Raw genomic sequence first — 13,432 nt, 5'->3', positions numbered from 1 at the left:
TATTTAGATATATTATGTATAAAGAATCTTTTTGTAAGGATTATGCTTTGTGTTCCTGTGACCTAGTTTTCATGTCTGTTCCGTTCTCATTCAGTTTACGTGTTGTTAATCAATTATTTCATTTACCTCCCTCATTTGTTTTAGTATATACTCCCTGTGTCTTTCAGTTCTTTGTCCTATCTCATCTATGTGCTACTTTAGTGTTTAACAGATGTATTTACCTGTTTCTCCTGTTTTTCCCCTGCATGGACTTATTTAAAGGTGTAATAGGTGATTCTCTACAGATCTGTTTGCTGGTTGAAAGTCTTCTCATATCCTGATAGCCATCACTATGTTAAGTTGTCTAAATGTATTTTTATAAATATATATCATCCGTGGAAGGCGTAGGACCATAAAATTATCGTTCAATCGTTTCATTTGGTCCGAATAAAATGATACCATGTGTTCCCTGTCGTTCAACGTGTGTTTGCATACCACTGCGTAGCCTGTTCACAGACATTATACGTCATCGGCGCGAATTAACTTTCCTCCTGAACCGACAACAAGTGGCAAGTAAGTATGACAGTACAGTTCTAAATACCGCTGACTTTGCCCTATGCACAAAATTTAAGAATTATAAAGATTTATAAATAATGTCAACTCCTGAATTGGAGTTATTTCACAACCACATTCTTATGTATGCAAGCAAGCACTTCTGTTTCTCACCTCACTGTACTGTAAAGTTTTCTCACTGGTGAATGGCACATGATGTAATCCAATAACGTTGTCTCTGTTTGTGTGGACGCGTGGCTTTGGACGGTGATTGAATCAGATTTCTCCTTCGTTGTGCGCTCCTTACACTCGCGTTACATGACAAAGGATAGGACCAAAATAGAAGCTATTTTTGCGGTGTTTGTCTCTTTTTTTCTCTCCCCTCTGTCAACGTGGACCTTCCTGCTGACCAGTTATTGTGCCTGGAGCAGAGGGGCCGCTCCTTTGAGTCGCACACCAGGGATATTTTGAAGTTGGCATGCCTAAAAGCACTATCCCAACCGCTTGCTCTATGTAGATCCCGGAACCAGAGCCCAGTCAGCATTCGCCCCGCCCTACGGAACAACAGCAGATCTCCACCGCAGGAACAGAGCCAGTAAGCCAAACTGAGCCGAGTTAATAGAGCTTGAGGTCTTGTGATCCCTCCAAGCATCCTTCTCCCACCTCCTCTACCAAGTCTAATCTGTTCATCAGCTCTTTCTCCTCTGGTTCCTGGCAGTCCCTCAGCTCATCCACAGTTTGGCCCCTGAAGTGTGCCGGATCCGCCTTGGGTCTTCCAGTCCCCAGTTTCTCCTTGGTGTGATGATTCCCCGTCTCCGCCTCCATCCACAGAGCCACCGCGGTCCTCCAACACATCGTTTTCGACTTGGCTCAATGCTCCCTCAGCTCCATCATGGTCCGTAATCCCAGAAGGCCCACCAGATACCCTTGTCCCACCGTCTCCGCCTTAATCGGATGTCAAACCTGCTCGACCTTGGAATTCTGGTCTGCTGGTTACACATCTCCTCTTCATCCCTTCGGCTCCACTAGGCTGCACCTCCTCTCCGGGTCCACCGCAGACCTCCGTCACACTGGCTCCACTGCGGTTTTCCAGATCCCCGCCTCGGCCCCGGCCCCATGAGCCGTCAGCCCCCTGGACCTGCAGTGTCAGTATCTGGCTCAGTGTCTCGTCGGCTCCATCTGCGTCTCCACCGCGGCCGGCTGCGTCACAGTGAATAATGGTGCAAACACCAGTACATTACCGAGCGCAAATAAATCACCTTGCATGATTCATTTAAATACTCTCCTTCTATAAATTTTGCAACTGAAACTCCTACCAATAATGCATATGCAATAAGGTCAGCCACAAAAATAAATCCACCATGCTCCAATCCAGATGCTCTATTGGGTTGAGATCTGGTGACTGTGGGGACCATTTTAGTACAGTGAACTCATTGTCATGTTCAAGAAACCAAGTTTAAATGATTCGAGCTTTGTGACATGGTGCATTATCCTGCTGGAAGTAGCCATCAGATGATGGCTAGATGGTGGCCATAAAGGGATGGACATGGTCAGACACAATGCTCAGGAAGGCTGTGACATTTAAACGATGTTCAATTGGCACTAAGGGGCCTAAAGTGTGCCAAGAAAACATCCCCCACACCATTACACCTCCACCACCAGCCTGCACAGTGGTAACAAGGCATGATGGATCCATGTTCTCATTCTGTTTACGCCAAATTCTGACTCTACCATCTGAATGTCTCAACAGAAATCGAGACTCATCAGACCAGGCAACAGTTTTCCAGTCTTCAACTGTCCCATTTTGGTGAGCTCTTGCAAATTGTAGCCTCTTTTTCCAATTTGTAGTGGAGATGAGTGGTACCCGGTGGGGTCTTCTGCTGTTGTAGCCCATCCACCTCAAGGTTGTGCGTGCTGTGGCTTCACAAATGCTTTGCTGCATACCTCGGTTGTAACGAGTGGTTATTTCAGTCAAAGTTGCTCTTCTATCAGCTTGAATCAGCCGGCCCATTCTCCTCTGACCTCTAGCATCAACAAGGCATTTTCGCCCACAGGACTGCCGCATACTGGATGTTTTTCCCTTTTCACACCATTCTTTGTAAACCCTAGAAATGGTTGTGCGTGAAAATCGCAGTAACTGAGCAGATTGTGAAATACTCAGACCGGCCCGTCTGGCACCAATATCCATGCCACGCTCAAAATTGCTTAAATCACCTTTCTATCCCAATCTGACATTCAGTTTGGAGTTCAGGAGATTGTCTTGACCAGGACCACACCCCTAAATGCATTGAAGCAACTGCCATGTGATTGGTTGATTAGATAATTGCATTAATGGGAAATTGAACAGGTGTTCCTAATAATCCTTTAGGTGAGTGTAAAAACAACATGCTTTTTTCAAAATTAATTAATCAGCTTTTATATATGCCAATAGCATTGTTATAAAACCAAGAGAAATTATGAAAATATTATGTGGTAAATTTTTACATTGTATTGAGTTGAATAAAGTATGTATAAAACTCAATATAAAATAATCACAATTATCCCCATGATTTCTGAATGGGTTTTGAAAAGCAGGATGACAGTAATATTTAGCTTTTTTTAGATTAAAAAGTTGTAACTAACAGAGGTGTATTCATAAAGGTGTATTCAGAAATCAATAAATGTGCACTGTCCAAATGCTGAACCGAGAAGTAGAATAAAAATAATAATTTTAGAAATATTAATACAAGTATTGTGAAATGTCCTATTAAAAATGAATTGTTATGAGCAGAATTTGAACAGTTCATGTTATCATGTTCCTAAAATCCAAGCTCTATGCCTATGTCCAGATATGCTTTACTTATTTCACACTGTTAGAGGTCAAAATAAAATTTCTAAAGGATGTTGTTAACAGCTTGTGGGGCTCAAGAACCCGAGCCTCTACATTTCTATCAACAGCAATAAAAGACTGGATTCATTATGCTTCAATTGCAGCGCAAAGTGTCTAAGCTCATTTCATCGTCCACATAATAACAATGCCTGCTACAGTGTACAATAAATTGAGAGAGCAAGGCATTCACCACTAGCTCTTTCCTCAGAGAATCAACACTTTGTCGTCAAGATAATGTCATTATCTTGCTCTTTTATTTTGTTTGGTATGGAAATGCAAATGGTTGAGGCACAATTTTCCCCACTATATCATTTTGTAATTTTGGATCAATCACTTTTTTGAAAATCTGACTCAAAAGAGCCTTTCATTAACAAATCGGACATGTGTCTAAAATGAATGTCAAGAAATTCAGTGAATATCAATATAGATATCAAGCAGTAATGGAAATACTAATTATGGAAATAATAAGTTATGAGTAAGTAAGGTATGACAGAATTTTCATTTCTTTAAGATAAACAAAATATGAAAGAGATCACAGTGAAATGGTCAGGTATAATAAAAAGTGTGATTCCAGCACAAACAGAAGGTTTTTTTTTTTAGGGGCGAACAATATTAACATATGGACTGTATCTAAATTTACAATGTAAAAAAAAAAAAAAACTCCAAAATCCATATGACTGCTAATGAGATCTTGTATGATTTGAGTATCAGATATACAGTATAATTAAGAATCTATGAGATAAAAAACAAAAAATACTTTTCTATGTATTTAATTTAATTTACTTTGTTAATTTCATTTGTTTACTGAAAACATCTCTCAACTAACCGAAGTCATGGTAATGGTGAAAAATTAAGTAATTAGTGTTAACTAGTATTACCCCATTTTGTAAAAAAAAAAAAAAATTATTATTATAGAATCAAGGTTGCTTAAAAGTGAACAAACGCTGTTGTGCAATTTTGCGGCCAAAATTATTATTTCTGATCAATTCTGAAACAAATTAATTTATGCATCTGGGTAGCTGTGTGCATTAGAGATGCGCGGTTGGCAGACACTGCGGATCGGGCAGATGACGTGACGAAAAAAAATATTTTAATTAAATTCGGGCAGGTGGCGGGCGGTTTCTAGTCTCGCGGCTGTCATCAGCAGTATCGCCCAATCAGCGGATGGCGGGCGGGTGCTGTTTTGAAAATTGGCTTTGCGCCCTCGCGCGTCATAGCCCGCAAAAATGGGGGTGGCTTTGCAAATAAAAGCCAGGCTCGTATGTTGCCTCACTGGTTTCATCAGCTGAAGCGATAAGACGCTCGTGGCGCCTGCACGGTCAGGTTACGCAATACTCGTTCCCTCTTCTAGAGAGAACCGAGGTTACGTTAGTAACCGAGTATTGTTCTCTTACGATGAGGTTCTCTCGTATTGCTTAAGCTAGCTTACGCTACGGGAACCCGTTGTCAATGCTGTGCGCGCCCAGCCTCCACTCCATGAGCCCCAGGGATTCATGGGGAACATAGATAAGTGGGAAATAGGTGGCCAGCAATGTCCCTAAAATATTGGGCACCCCCTTCAGAGCGCAGGTCATTTCTCTCTCGGCTCTGCCTGCATCCGATGTGAGGGTGATGTTAATCCTCTCTGCCCCGTTAGGGCGCTGAAGATTTACATTACGCGCTCCGCCTCTGGTGGAATGTGCCCTGATGCCCAGGGGGCATTGCAGACCTTTAAACTTATAAGCAGATGTGATAGCTTCCACTATCCATCTGGACAGGCTCTGTTTCGCGGTGGCGAGACCCTTGGTGCGCCCACCGAACGAGACAAAGAGCTGTTCCGATCACCTGAAAGAGGCGGAGCGCGTAATGTAAATCTTCAGCGCCCTGACGGGGCAGAGGGGATTAACATCACCCTCACTATCGGATGCAGGCAGAGCCGAGAGAGAAATGACCTGCGCTCCTAAGGGGGTGCCCAATATTTTAGGGACATAACCATGTCTTGGCTTGAAGATTACTTTAGAGTAATTTGGCACAAACTCAAGACACGCAGCGCTAACAGATAGCGCGTCTAGATCCCCCACACGTTTAACTGATGACAGAGCTGTCAGAAAAACGGTTTTGAGCGAGAGGTACTTTAGGTCCACGGAGTCTAGCGGTTCAAAGGGGAAAGCTTTCAGGGCCTCTGGGACCAGAGAAAGATCCCAAATGGGAACCGAAAGGGTTCGCGGGGGATTCATCCGTCTAGCTCCTCTTAGGAAGCGAATGACGAGCTTGTTCCTTCCTATTGAATGGCCGCGCGTCGACTCAGCAAACGCTGCAACGGCCGCCACATAGACTTTAAGCGTGAATGGGGACCTGCCCTTATCCAACAGCTCCTGAAGGAAGCTAAGCAACCCGGGGACCACACACCTTCGTGGGTCTAGATCTCTTTTGGCACAACATTTGGAGAACACCGACCATTTAGACGCGTAAAGCCGCCTCGTAGAGGGGGCTCTGGATTGCGTAATCGTGCATCACTCCCTCTGGCAGTACAACGGGTATCCGTTGATCAACCATGCATGCAGAGACCAGCGCTCTGGATGGGGATGCCAGATTGAGCCACGGGCTTGAGAGAGGAGGTCTCTCCTCACCGGAATCGGCCAAGGGGCTGTGTGGGACAGCCGCATCAGCTCCGGGAACCAAGTTTGATTCTCCCAGCGCGGGGCTATAAGGAGCACCGAGTGGCGCGTTTCCCTGATTCTCTTGATTACCTGTGGTAACAGAGAGACCGGAGGGAAAGCATAAAGTGGGTGGCTGGGCCAGATTTGGGCCAGCGCATCCTCGTTCTTCGAAAAGAACAGCGGGCATTGAGCGTTGTCTTCTGACGCAAACCGAAGAGGTGCCACAGTAACTGGACTGTTTGGGGGTGCAGGGACCATTCCCCTGGGGGAACGTAGTTCCTGGACAGTTTGTCTGGACCGTCGTTCAAGTGGCCTGGCACATGCGCGGCTCTCAGCGAGCGCAGGCGGCCCTGAGACCATGTAAGAAGGCGTTCCGTCAGATGGCAGAGGTTTCTGGATCTGACGCCGCCCTGACGGTTTATGTAGGAGACCACAGACATGTTTTCCAAGCAGACCAGTACATGGTGGTCGTGTATGAACGGGAGGAAGCGTTTGAGCGCGTTCTCGACCGCTATCATTTCCAGACAGTTTATATGGAAGCGTTTCTCTTGGTCTGACCACAGGCCAAAGGCCGGTCTGCCCTCGAAAACAGGGCCCCAACCCAGGTTGGAGGCGTCCGTCGAGATGACCAATCGTTCTGAAACAGCCCCCATTGTCACTCCCCGCTGGTACCAGTCGGCCGCTAACCAGGTCTGCAGAGCCGAAACGCAGCTCTGAGTCACTCTGATTCGCCTGTGGCCTGAACACCAAGCCCGGTGAGGCACTTGGGAGTTCAGCCAGCGTTGTAGCGGGCGCATGCGCAGCAGGCCTAGCTGAAGCACAACCGCAGCTGAAGCCATACAGCCTAGCATCCTCTGGAATGCCTTCAGAGGTATAATGCTGCCCTTCTGGAAAGACACGGCTAGCTGTCGAACACGGCGCGCATGCTGTGTCGATTAGCTGGCTGTCATAGCCTCAGAGTCCAGTTCTATTTCTAGGAACGAAACTGACTGACTGGGCAGTAATGAGCTCTTGGTCCAGTTGACCGTGAGACCCAAGCTTTCCAGATGGCTGAGAAGCGCAGCTCTGTGAGATAACAGTTCCATCTCTGACAGGTCTAAAATCAGCCAATCGTCCAAATAGTTCAGAATTTGCAGCCCTTTCACTCTCAAGGGGTCGAGAGCCGTATCCATGCACCTCGTAAATGTACGGGGCGCTAGGGATAGGCCGAACGGGAGGACGGTGTATTAATATGCCTGACCGTCGAAGGCAAATCTCAAGAATGGCCTGTGACGCGGGGCTATCGGGATCTGAAAGTATGCATCTTTCAGATCAAGAGAGATAAACCAGTCCCTCGGGCGAATATGCGCAAGGATTTCTGGTCGTAATCATTTTGAACGGCCATCTCATGAGACCCTTGTTCAAATGTCTCAGATCTAAGATAGGTCTTAGAGCTCCATCCTTCTTGGGTATGAGAAAATAATGGCTGTAAAAGCCTGACTCACTCTGAGAAGGAGGTACTGGTTCTATGGCCCCTTTGCACAGCAGTTTGGCTATTTCTGCGCGGATTAGATGCGCTACATCCGCTTTCACTTTCGTCTCGGTCCGCGCTTGAAAGCGAGGGGGGCGGCGAACGAACTGAAGCGAATAGGCTTGACTTATTGTGCTTAGCACCCAATCTGTCTGCGTGCGCTCTCTGGTCTCAGTAACGGCGGCTTGCTGATAGCTGTAACTGCCTGTGCCACTTGATATGACCGATTATTGGGAATGGGGAACATTTCGTGGCGATATTTATTGCGAGCGGAGCCTGGGGCGAAATGTATGTCAGTAAGCGTGAGCGCTCGCTGGTGGTCACGTGACTTACGTTCATAACATGGCCGCTGTGAGCTTCAGCACAACCTTGGACCGTGGTCCCCGGGGGGAGGCTGGGCGCTGGCTAGCATGTCGTGCAGGTGGCTCACGTGGGCGGCTTGCAGAAGAGCTAGCGTGTCGCGGCAGGAAAAGGTTCATGGCCTGTGTGGTCTTCTGCACTTCGGAGAAGCGGTCGACGATCCCGTTGTACTGCTGGGCCGAAGAGACCGGAAGGGGAGAGCGGCGCGTTGAGGAACACGGACCGGTCAGCCTCCCCATGTCCGCCAGCGTCAGCCAGAGATGTCTCTCTGTGAAAGTGAGTGAGGCCATGCATCTGCCCATCGCCTGTGCTGCAGATTTCGTGGCGCGAAGGGAGAGATCCGTCGCGCTCCTCAAATCCGTAATGGCGGCCGGATCCTTGCTTTTCTCGTCCCACTCACGGAAGAGATCAGCCTGAAGGATTTGAAGCACGGCCATCGAGTGCAGGGTGGAAGCAGCTTGTTCCGGCGGCGGCGAAAGCGCGGCCAACAAGGGCTGAGGTGGTCCTGCAGGCTTTGGACGGGAGGGCAGACTTTGAGCGCCATCTCGTGGAGGGCGGGCAAAGATGCGCTGCGACCGCCTCTTCCACTGTGGGACAGAGGTGTATCCCTTCTCGGCGGCGCCGTCCACCTGGGAGAGCGCCGAGGAGACATTAGTGTGGAGCCTCGTGGAGAATGGTGCGCTCCACGATTTTGACAGCTCAGCATGCAGCTCCGGCAGAAACGGTGCAGATCTGGAAACGGGCAGGGGGCAGCGGCTGTGCAGAAAACAACCGTCGAGCCTGTTGGGTGTGGGCTCCTTCGGTGGTGACCAATCGAGGCCGAGTTGGTCGACGGCCTTGGCAAGGACCACGCCTATCCGAGTCCTGCTGGATTCCTGGACGGATGAGGAGGCGGAGTGATGTGAACTCGACCTCTGCTCACTGTCCGACGCCAGGATGGAACAGCTGTCCAGTGAGTGGCCTCCTTCAGCTTCATCCCCTGAGGCGGCGGCCGAAGCTGACAGCTGCGCGTCCGGGAGGGGCGGAGAAGGAGAGAGTGAGGCCGGCGGGAGACGTTCCGGCGAGCACTTCACTGTAGCAACAGGCTCCGGCATCCTCTGAGCACGGCGCTTCTTCCTGCGCGGTCCAGAGGGTGGAGTGACAACGTTCCCTGGAAGGCTTCGAGTCGAGCCCGCAGGGTCGACAGCGGAAGCGCTTCAAAATGCTCGCAGCCGCCCGCATCCAGGGCGAGGGCTGCATGCTCCAGTCCCAGGCAGAGAGCGCAAATAACTTGGCGGTCTCCTTCGCTTAGCGGGGCTCTACACGAGCCGCAAGAAAGGCGAGGCATTTTGGAACAAACGCTTGCGCTCTTTTAGTTAGAGAGAGAGTGAGTGTCGCAGCGGCGAACACACACAGATTGGAATTAAAGGATACACGCCGGATGGCGTAGCAGCCACGGATGGCTGAAGGTGGCGAAGGCGGCCGGCTTCTTCAAGCACTTTCCTCTGCTTGCTAGCCGCTGGATTCAACGACGGAAGGCTTCTCTCAGAGTCCAGCGATGCGGAGAGCTTCGCTGAAGATGATGAAATCAGTGAGGCAACCTACGAGAATGGCTTTTGTACGCTAAGCCACCCCCATTTTGGCGGACTATGACGCGTGAAGGCGAGAAGCGCCCTCATTGGACGTGACGTCATGTGCGAGGCTCAGTGGTATGCTGCAGCAGTTGCCGCAGGGCAGCCAATGAGCACGCAATATGGCCTGCTCTAGGTCTGCTAGCTGCTGCACTGCGTTGACAATAAATACAAAATTAAGGATAATTTTTGGCTTAAATATCTCGAGCAAAGATGACTTTCCCCATAGCGTAAGCTAGCTTACGCAATACGAGAGAACCTCTTGTAAGAGAACGTTGCGGTGCGGATGAATGGCGGACGGATGATGAGTTTTATGATGGGTTGCGGATGAAATAATAGCCCATCCGCGCATCTCTAGTGTGCATGTTACCTGGAATATCCAGTGAGACAGTCATACTAAACACTTTAATACAGGTTGATAAATTGGTTCTTATTTAGTATAACATTTTGCGGTTGTTTTTACATTTGAACATGTTTCTACAACTCATTATGTTTTATTATTGCACTTCAGACCTCTATGCTATGCTTAAATCCACACTAATTAATGATTTAAAGGGAGCCAACAGTCACTGAAACGTCCTCACACTGTGTTTCTAATTATATGTCCATTTCATGGATTTTCTGAGGATGTGAAGTAAAGGACAGTCCATCAAGTCATTATCACCCCTGTGTTCCAAACACACACAGTCACTGCGGTGTCCACTCATCTGTGCTCAAGACAGATCTGTCACACTGTACCGCTCTTATCTCTCTGTGTGTATTAGCCGTAAGTTGCGCCCACGCAGTTTAATAATAAACTGCTTTTAAATTGTTCTTTTGAAGCTAATGCGCTGTTTGCCTGGGTTTTCCACTGTGGTCATATTTGTTACTGGTGAAATTTGTTGCAAAATCTTAAGGCTGGTTCAAACTGTGGCAACAAATGCCAACAATTCAACATTTTCACGTTGGGTTCAGAGTATTGGGAAACATAACCAGTGTTGGGTGTAACGCATTACAAGTTACACAAGTTATGTAATCAGATTACTTTTTTGTTACTTTTTTTAAATGATTAACGCAAGTTTGTTTTCCCATTTATTGACTCACATCTCTCTTGTCCCCATGTTGAGAGGGATCATGAGTAAGTAAAGAGGCGTTGTGTGAAAATGATTCTTATTGTAGTTCTAGAGTAGACTAAATGTGAACAGGCATTTAGTCTTCGCACTTGCACAAAAACATTCAGTATTCCTCAATAGTTTGAAGTTCTAGTATGCATACTAATATCATAATATTCTAATAATCACATTTCACAAGGGTTTAAAATGTAAACTCTTAAACTTAGTGCATTCTAAGGATTGGATCAAATAGTTTGAATGTTTGTGACAGCATACGCAAATAATGATAGAACATATTATATAAATATACATTAATATTTCACTGTAACCCCAATTTTTTGATTGTAATGGTAACGTACATTTGTTTTAAAAAAGAATTCAGCTCGTAGTTTCCGGTTATGTGTGTTTCACGAAATCCCAGTGTGTCCTCAAGAGGATTTTTTAAATCGGCACACATTTTCAGTGACAGGTGAAGAAATGTTTTAAGCATTTCTGCGTACATCATATTCTAAATCCTCAATGGGACATTACGTTTTCAAAGCTTTAATCCGCCGAAGTCGATCTGAGAAAGCAGGGGCTGGTAAACATTTGCCAAGACCATTTCATCCTTTCTCCTCGCACTGAAGTCTGTATTAGATATTTCACCAGAGCTTGGAGCAAATATCACAGAGAGTTGAAGGATGCTAGTAAAAGGTGTCAAATGTCAGAGCGGGGAGAAGAGAGAGCGAGACATGATAAACCCTGATAAGACCTTTTTATTAAACATGTTTGTAAATGTATGTACAGTCATGGTCAGAATTAATGGCACCCCTGGTAAATATGATCAAAACTGGCTGTAAAAAATAAATCGGCATCGTTTATCCTTTTGATCTTTCATTCAAAAAATTGCCAAAATCTAACCTTTCATTGAAGTAAAAGAATTGAAAGTGGAGGGGAAATCACATTATGAAATAAATGTTTTTCTCCAAAACACGTTGGTTTTATTAAATACTTTTTGCAATCTCCTTTTTTTAAGATAACAGCTCTGAGTTTTCTCCTATAATGTCTGATGAGTTTGGAGAACACCTGACAGGAGATCAGAGACCATTCCTCCATACAGAATCTCTCCAGATCTTGTAGATTCCCAGATCCATGTTGGTGCTTCTCCTCTTCAGTTCACTCAACTCATCAGGTCAGGGAACTGGGACGGTCATGGCAGAAGCTTCATTTTGTGCTCTGTAACACATTTTTGTGTTGATTTTGATATTTGTTTTGGATCGTTGTCCAGATGGAAGCAGTCAGCGTGTTTGCTGCCAAAAAGCTCTTTTTTTGTTTCATCTGACCACAGAACCCTGTGCTGTTTTAGTCATTCTGACAACTGAATATGCTGGAGTTTGTTTTTGGAGGAGCGAGGAGGATTTTTCTTGAAACCCTCCCAAACAACATGTGGTGATGTAGGGGTTGTTTGATTATTTTTTTTAAATAGGCTTTCTGACCCCAAGACTCAAGTAATCTCTGCAATTCTCCATCTGTGAACCTTGAAGAGTCTCTGGCCACTCAAACTCTCCTCCTCACCTTGCATTAAGGCAATATAGACACACGTCCTCTTCCTGGCAGATTCATAACATCTTTAGTTGATTGTAACTTCTTAGTTATTGCCCTGATGGTCAAAATGGGGATTTTCAATTCTTTAGCTATATTCTTACAGCCACATTCTATTTTGTGATGCTCAACAATGTTTTGATGCACATCAGAACTATATTCTTTGGTTTTACTCATTGTGATGGATAAATAACGGAATTTGGCCTTTGTGTTTCCTCATATTTAAACTCCTGTGAAACAAGAAGTCATAGACAGTTTCATGTTCCTCACCCTGGTGTGCTAAAAAAAAGGTAAACATTAATGGGAATATACTTCAGAGATATTTTACTCGTAAAAAATTCTAGGGGTACCAATAATTGTGGCCAGCGTGTTTTGGAGAAAAACATTTATTTCATAATGTGATTTCCCCCCACTTTCAATTCTTTTACTTCAATGAAAGGTTAGATTTTTGGAAATTTTTTGAATGAAAGATCAAAAGGATAAACGATGCAGATTTATTTGTTACAGCCAGTTTTGATCATATTTACCAGGGGTGCCATTAATTCTGACCATGACTGTAACATGTGAACAGTTGGACTGCCAAAAAAAAAGATTAGTTTGTTAAAAGGTTTGTTACAAGCACAGACAAATTAACTGTGTAGAATATATTTGCTTGTGTCTCGTTTTTACTGCTTCTGAGTACATTATTTACCTCATAAGCTGATGGAAATAATTGGGATGCCAGGCTGCAATGTAGTAATACAGCGAAATAATCCAGAGGCTTTGGCTGCATATCCCCCAGTAATGAGATGTTTAATGAATGTAACAATATGTGCTCTTTTGTGCAGATACGCTGCCTCAGTAAAGGACGGATCGCAGTACTTCATCCTGCTCATCATCACGGATGGAGTGATATCAGATATGGCCCAGACAAAAGAGTCCATTGTTAATGTGGGTATTCCGTCTACTACACAAGTCTTTAGCTCTTGATCAACTTAAAAATTCCACTCTTAAAATAAATGTTCTGTAGTGGTTTTTTTTACTATATTGATTGAATTTAAAAAGGATTTGCGGATTGTATTTGGACCATGAATATTTATGTTGATGAAGTTAAAAATGAAGAACAAATGCACGTTTTTTGTGCTGTTTTAAATATATTATATTATAAATATAAATAAATATATTTAAACATTTTAATATTTCATATTTAAATAACTATTGAAAAACTATCAAATAAATTTATTTATATGTAAATACAGTCA

General features: G+C 45.2%; 1 protein-coding gene across 1 annotated transcript in view; it reads left to right on the top strand.

Annotated features, from left to right (window-relative positions):
* The window catches only part of LOC143741650 (copine-8), a 161,428-nt gene that overhangs the window by 133,238 nt on the left and 14,758 nt on the right, over window positions 1-13,432 (top strand). The window contains exon 17 of the mRNA XM_077233941.1: window positions 13,019-13,121. Coding sequence (XP_077090056.1) covers window positions 13,019-13,121 — 103 coding nt within the window. The remainder of the gene's footprint in view (window positions 1-13,018; window positions 13,122-13,432) is intronic.

Source organism: Siphateles boraxobius, unplaced genomic scaffold, assembly GCF_051911475.1.
Source record: "Siphateles boraxobius isolate OS27281-9 unplaced genomic scaffold, OSU_SipBor_1 19, whole genome shotgun sequence".
Lineage (NCBI taxonomy): Eukaryota > Metazoa > Chordata > Actinopteri > Cypriniformes > Leuciscidae > Siphateles > Siphateles boraxobius.
This window is presented reverse-complemented; position numbering and strand designations above follow the sequence as displayed.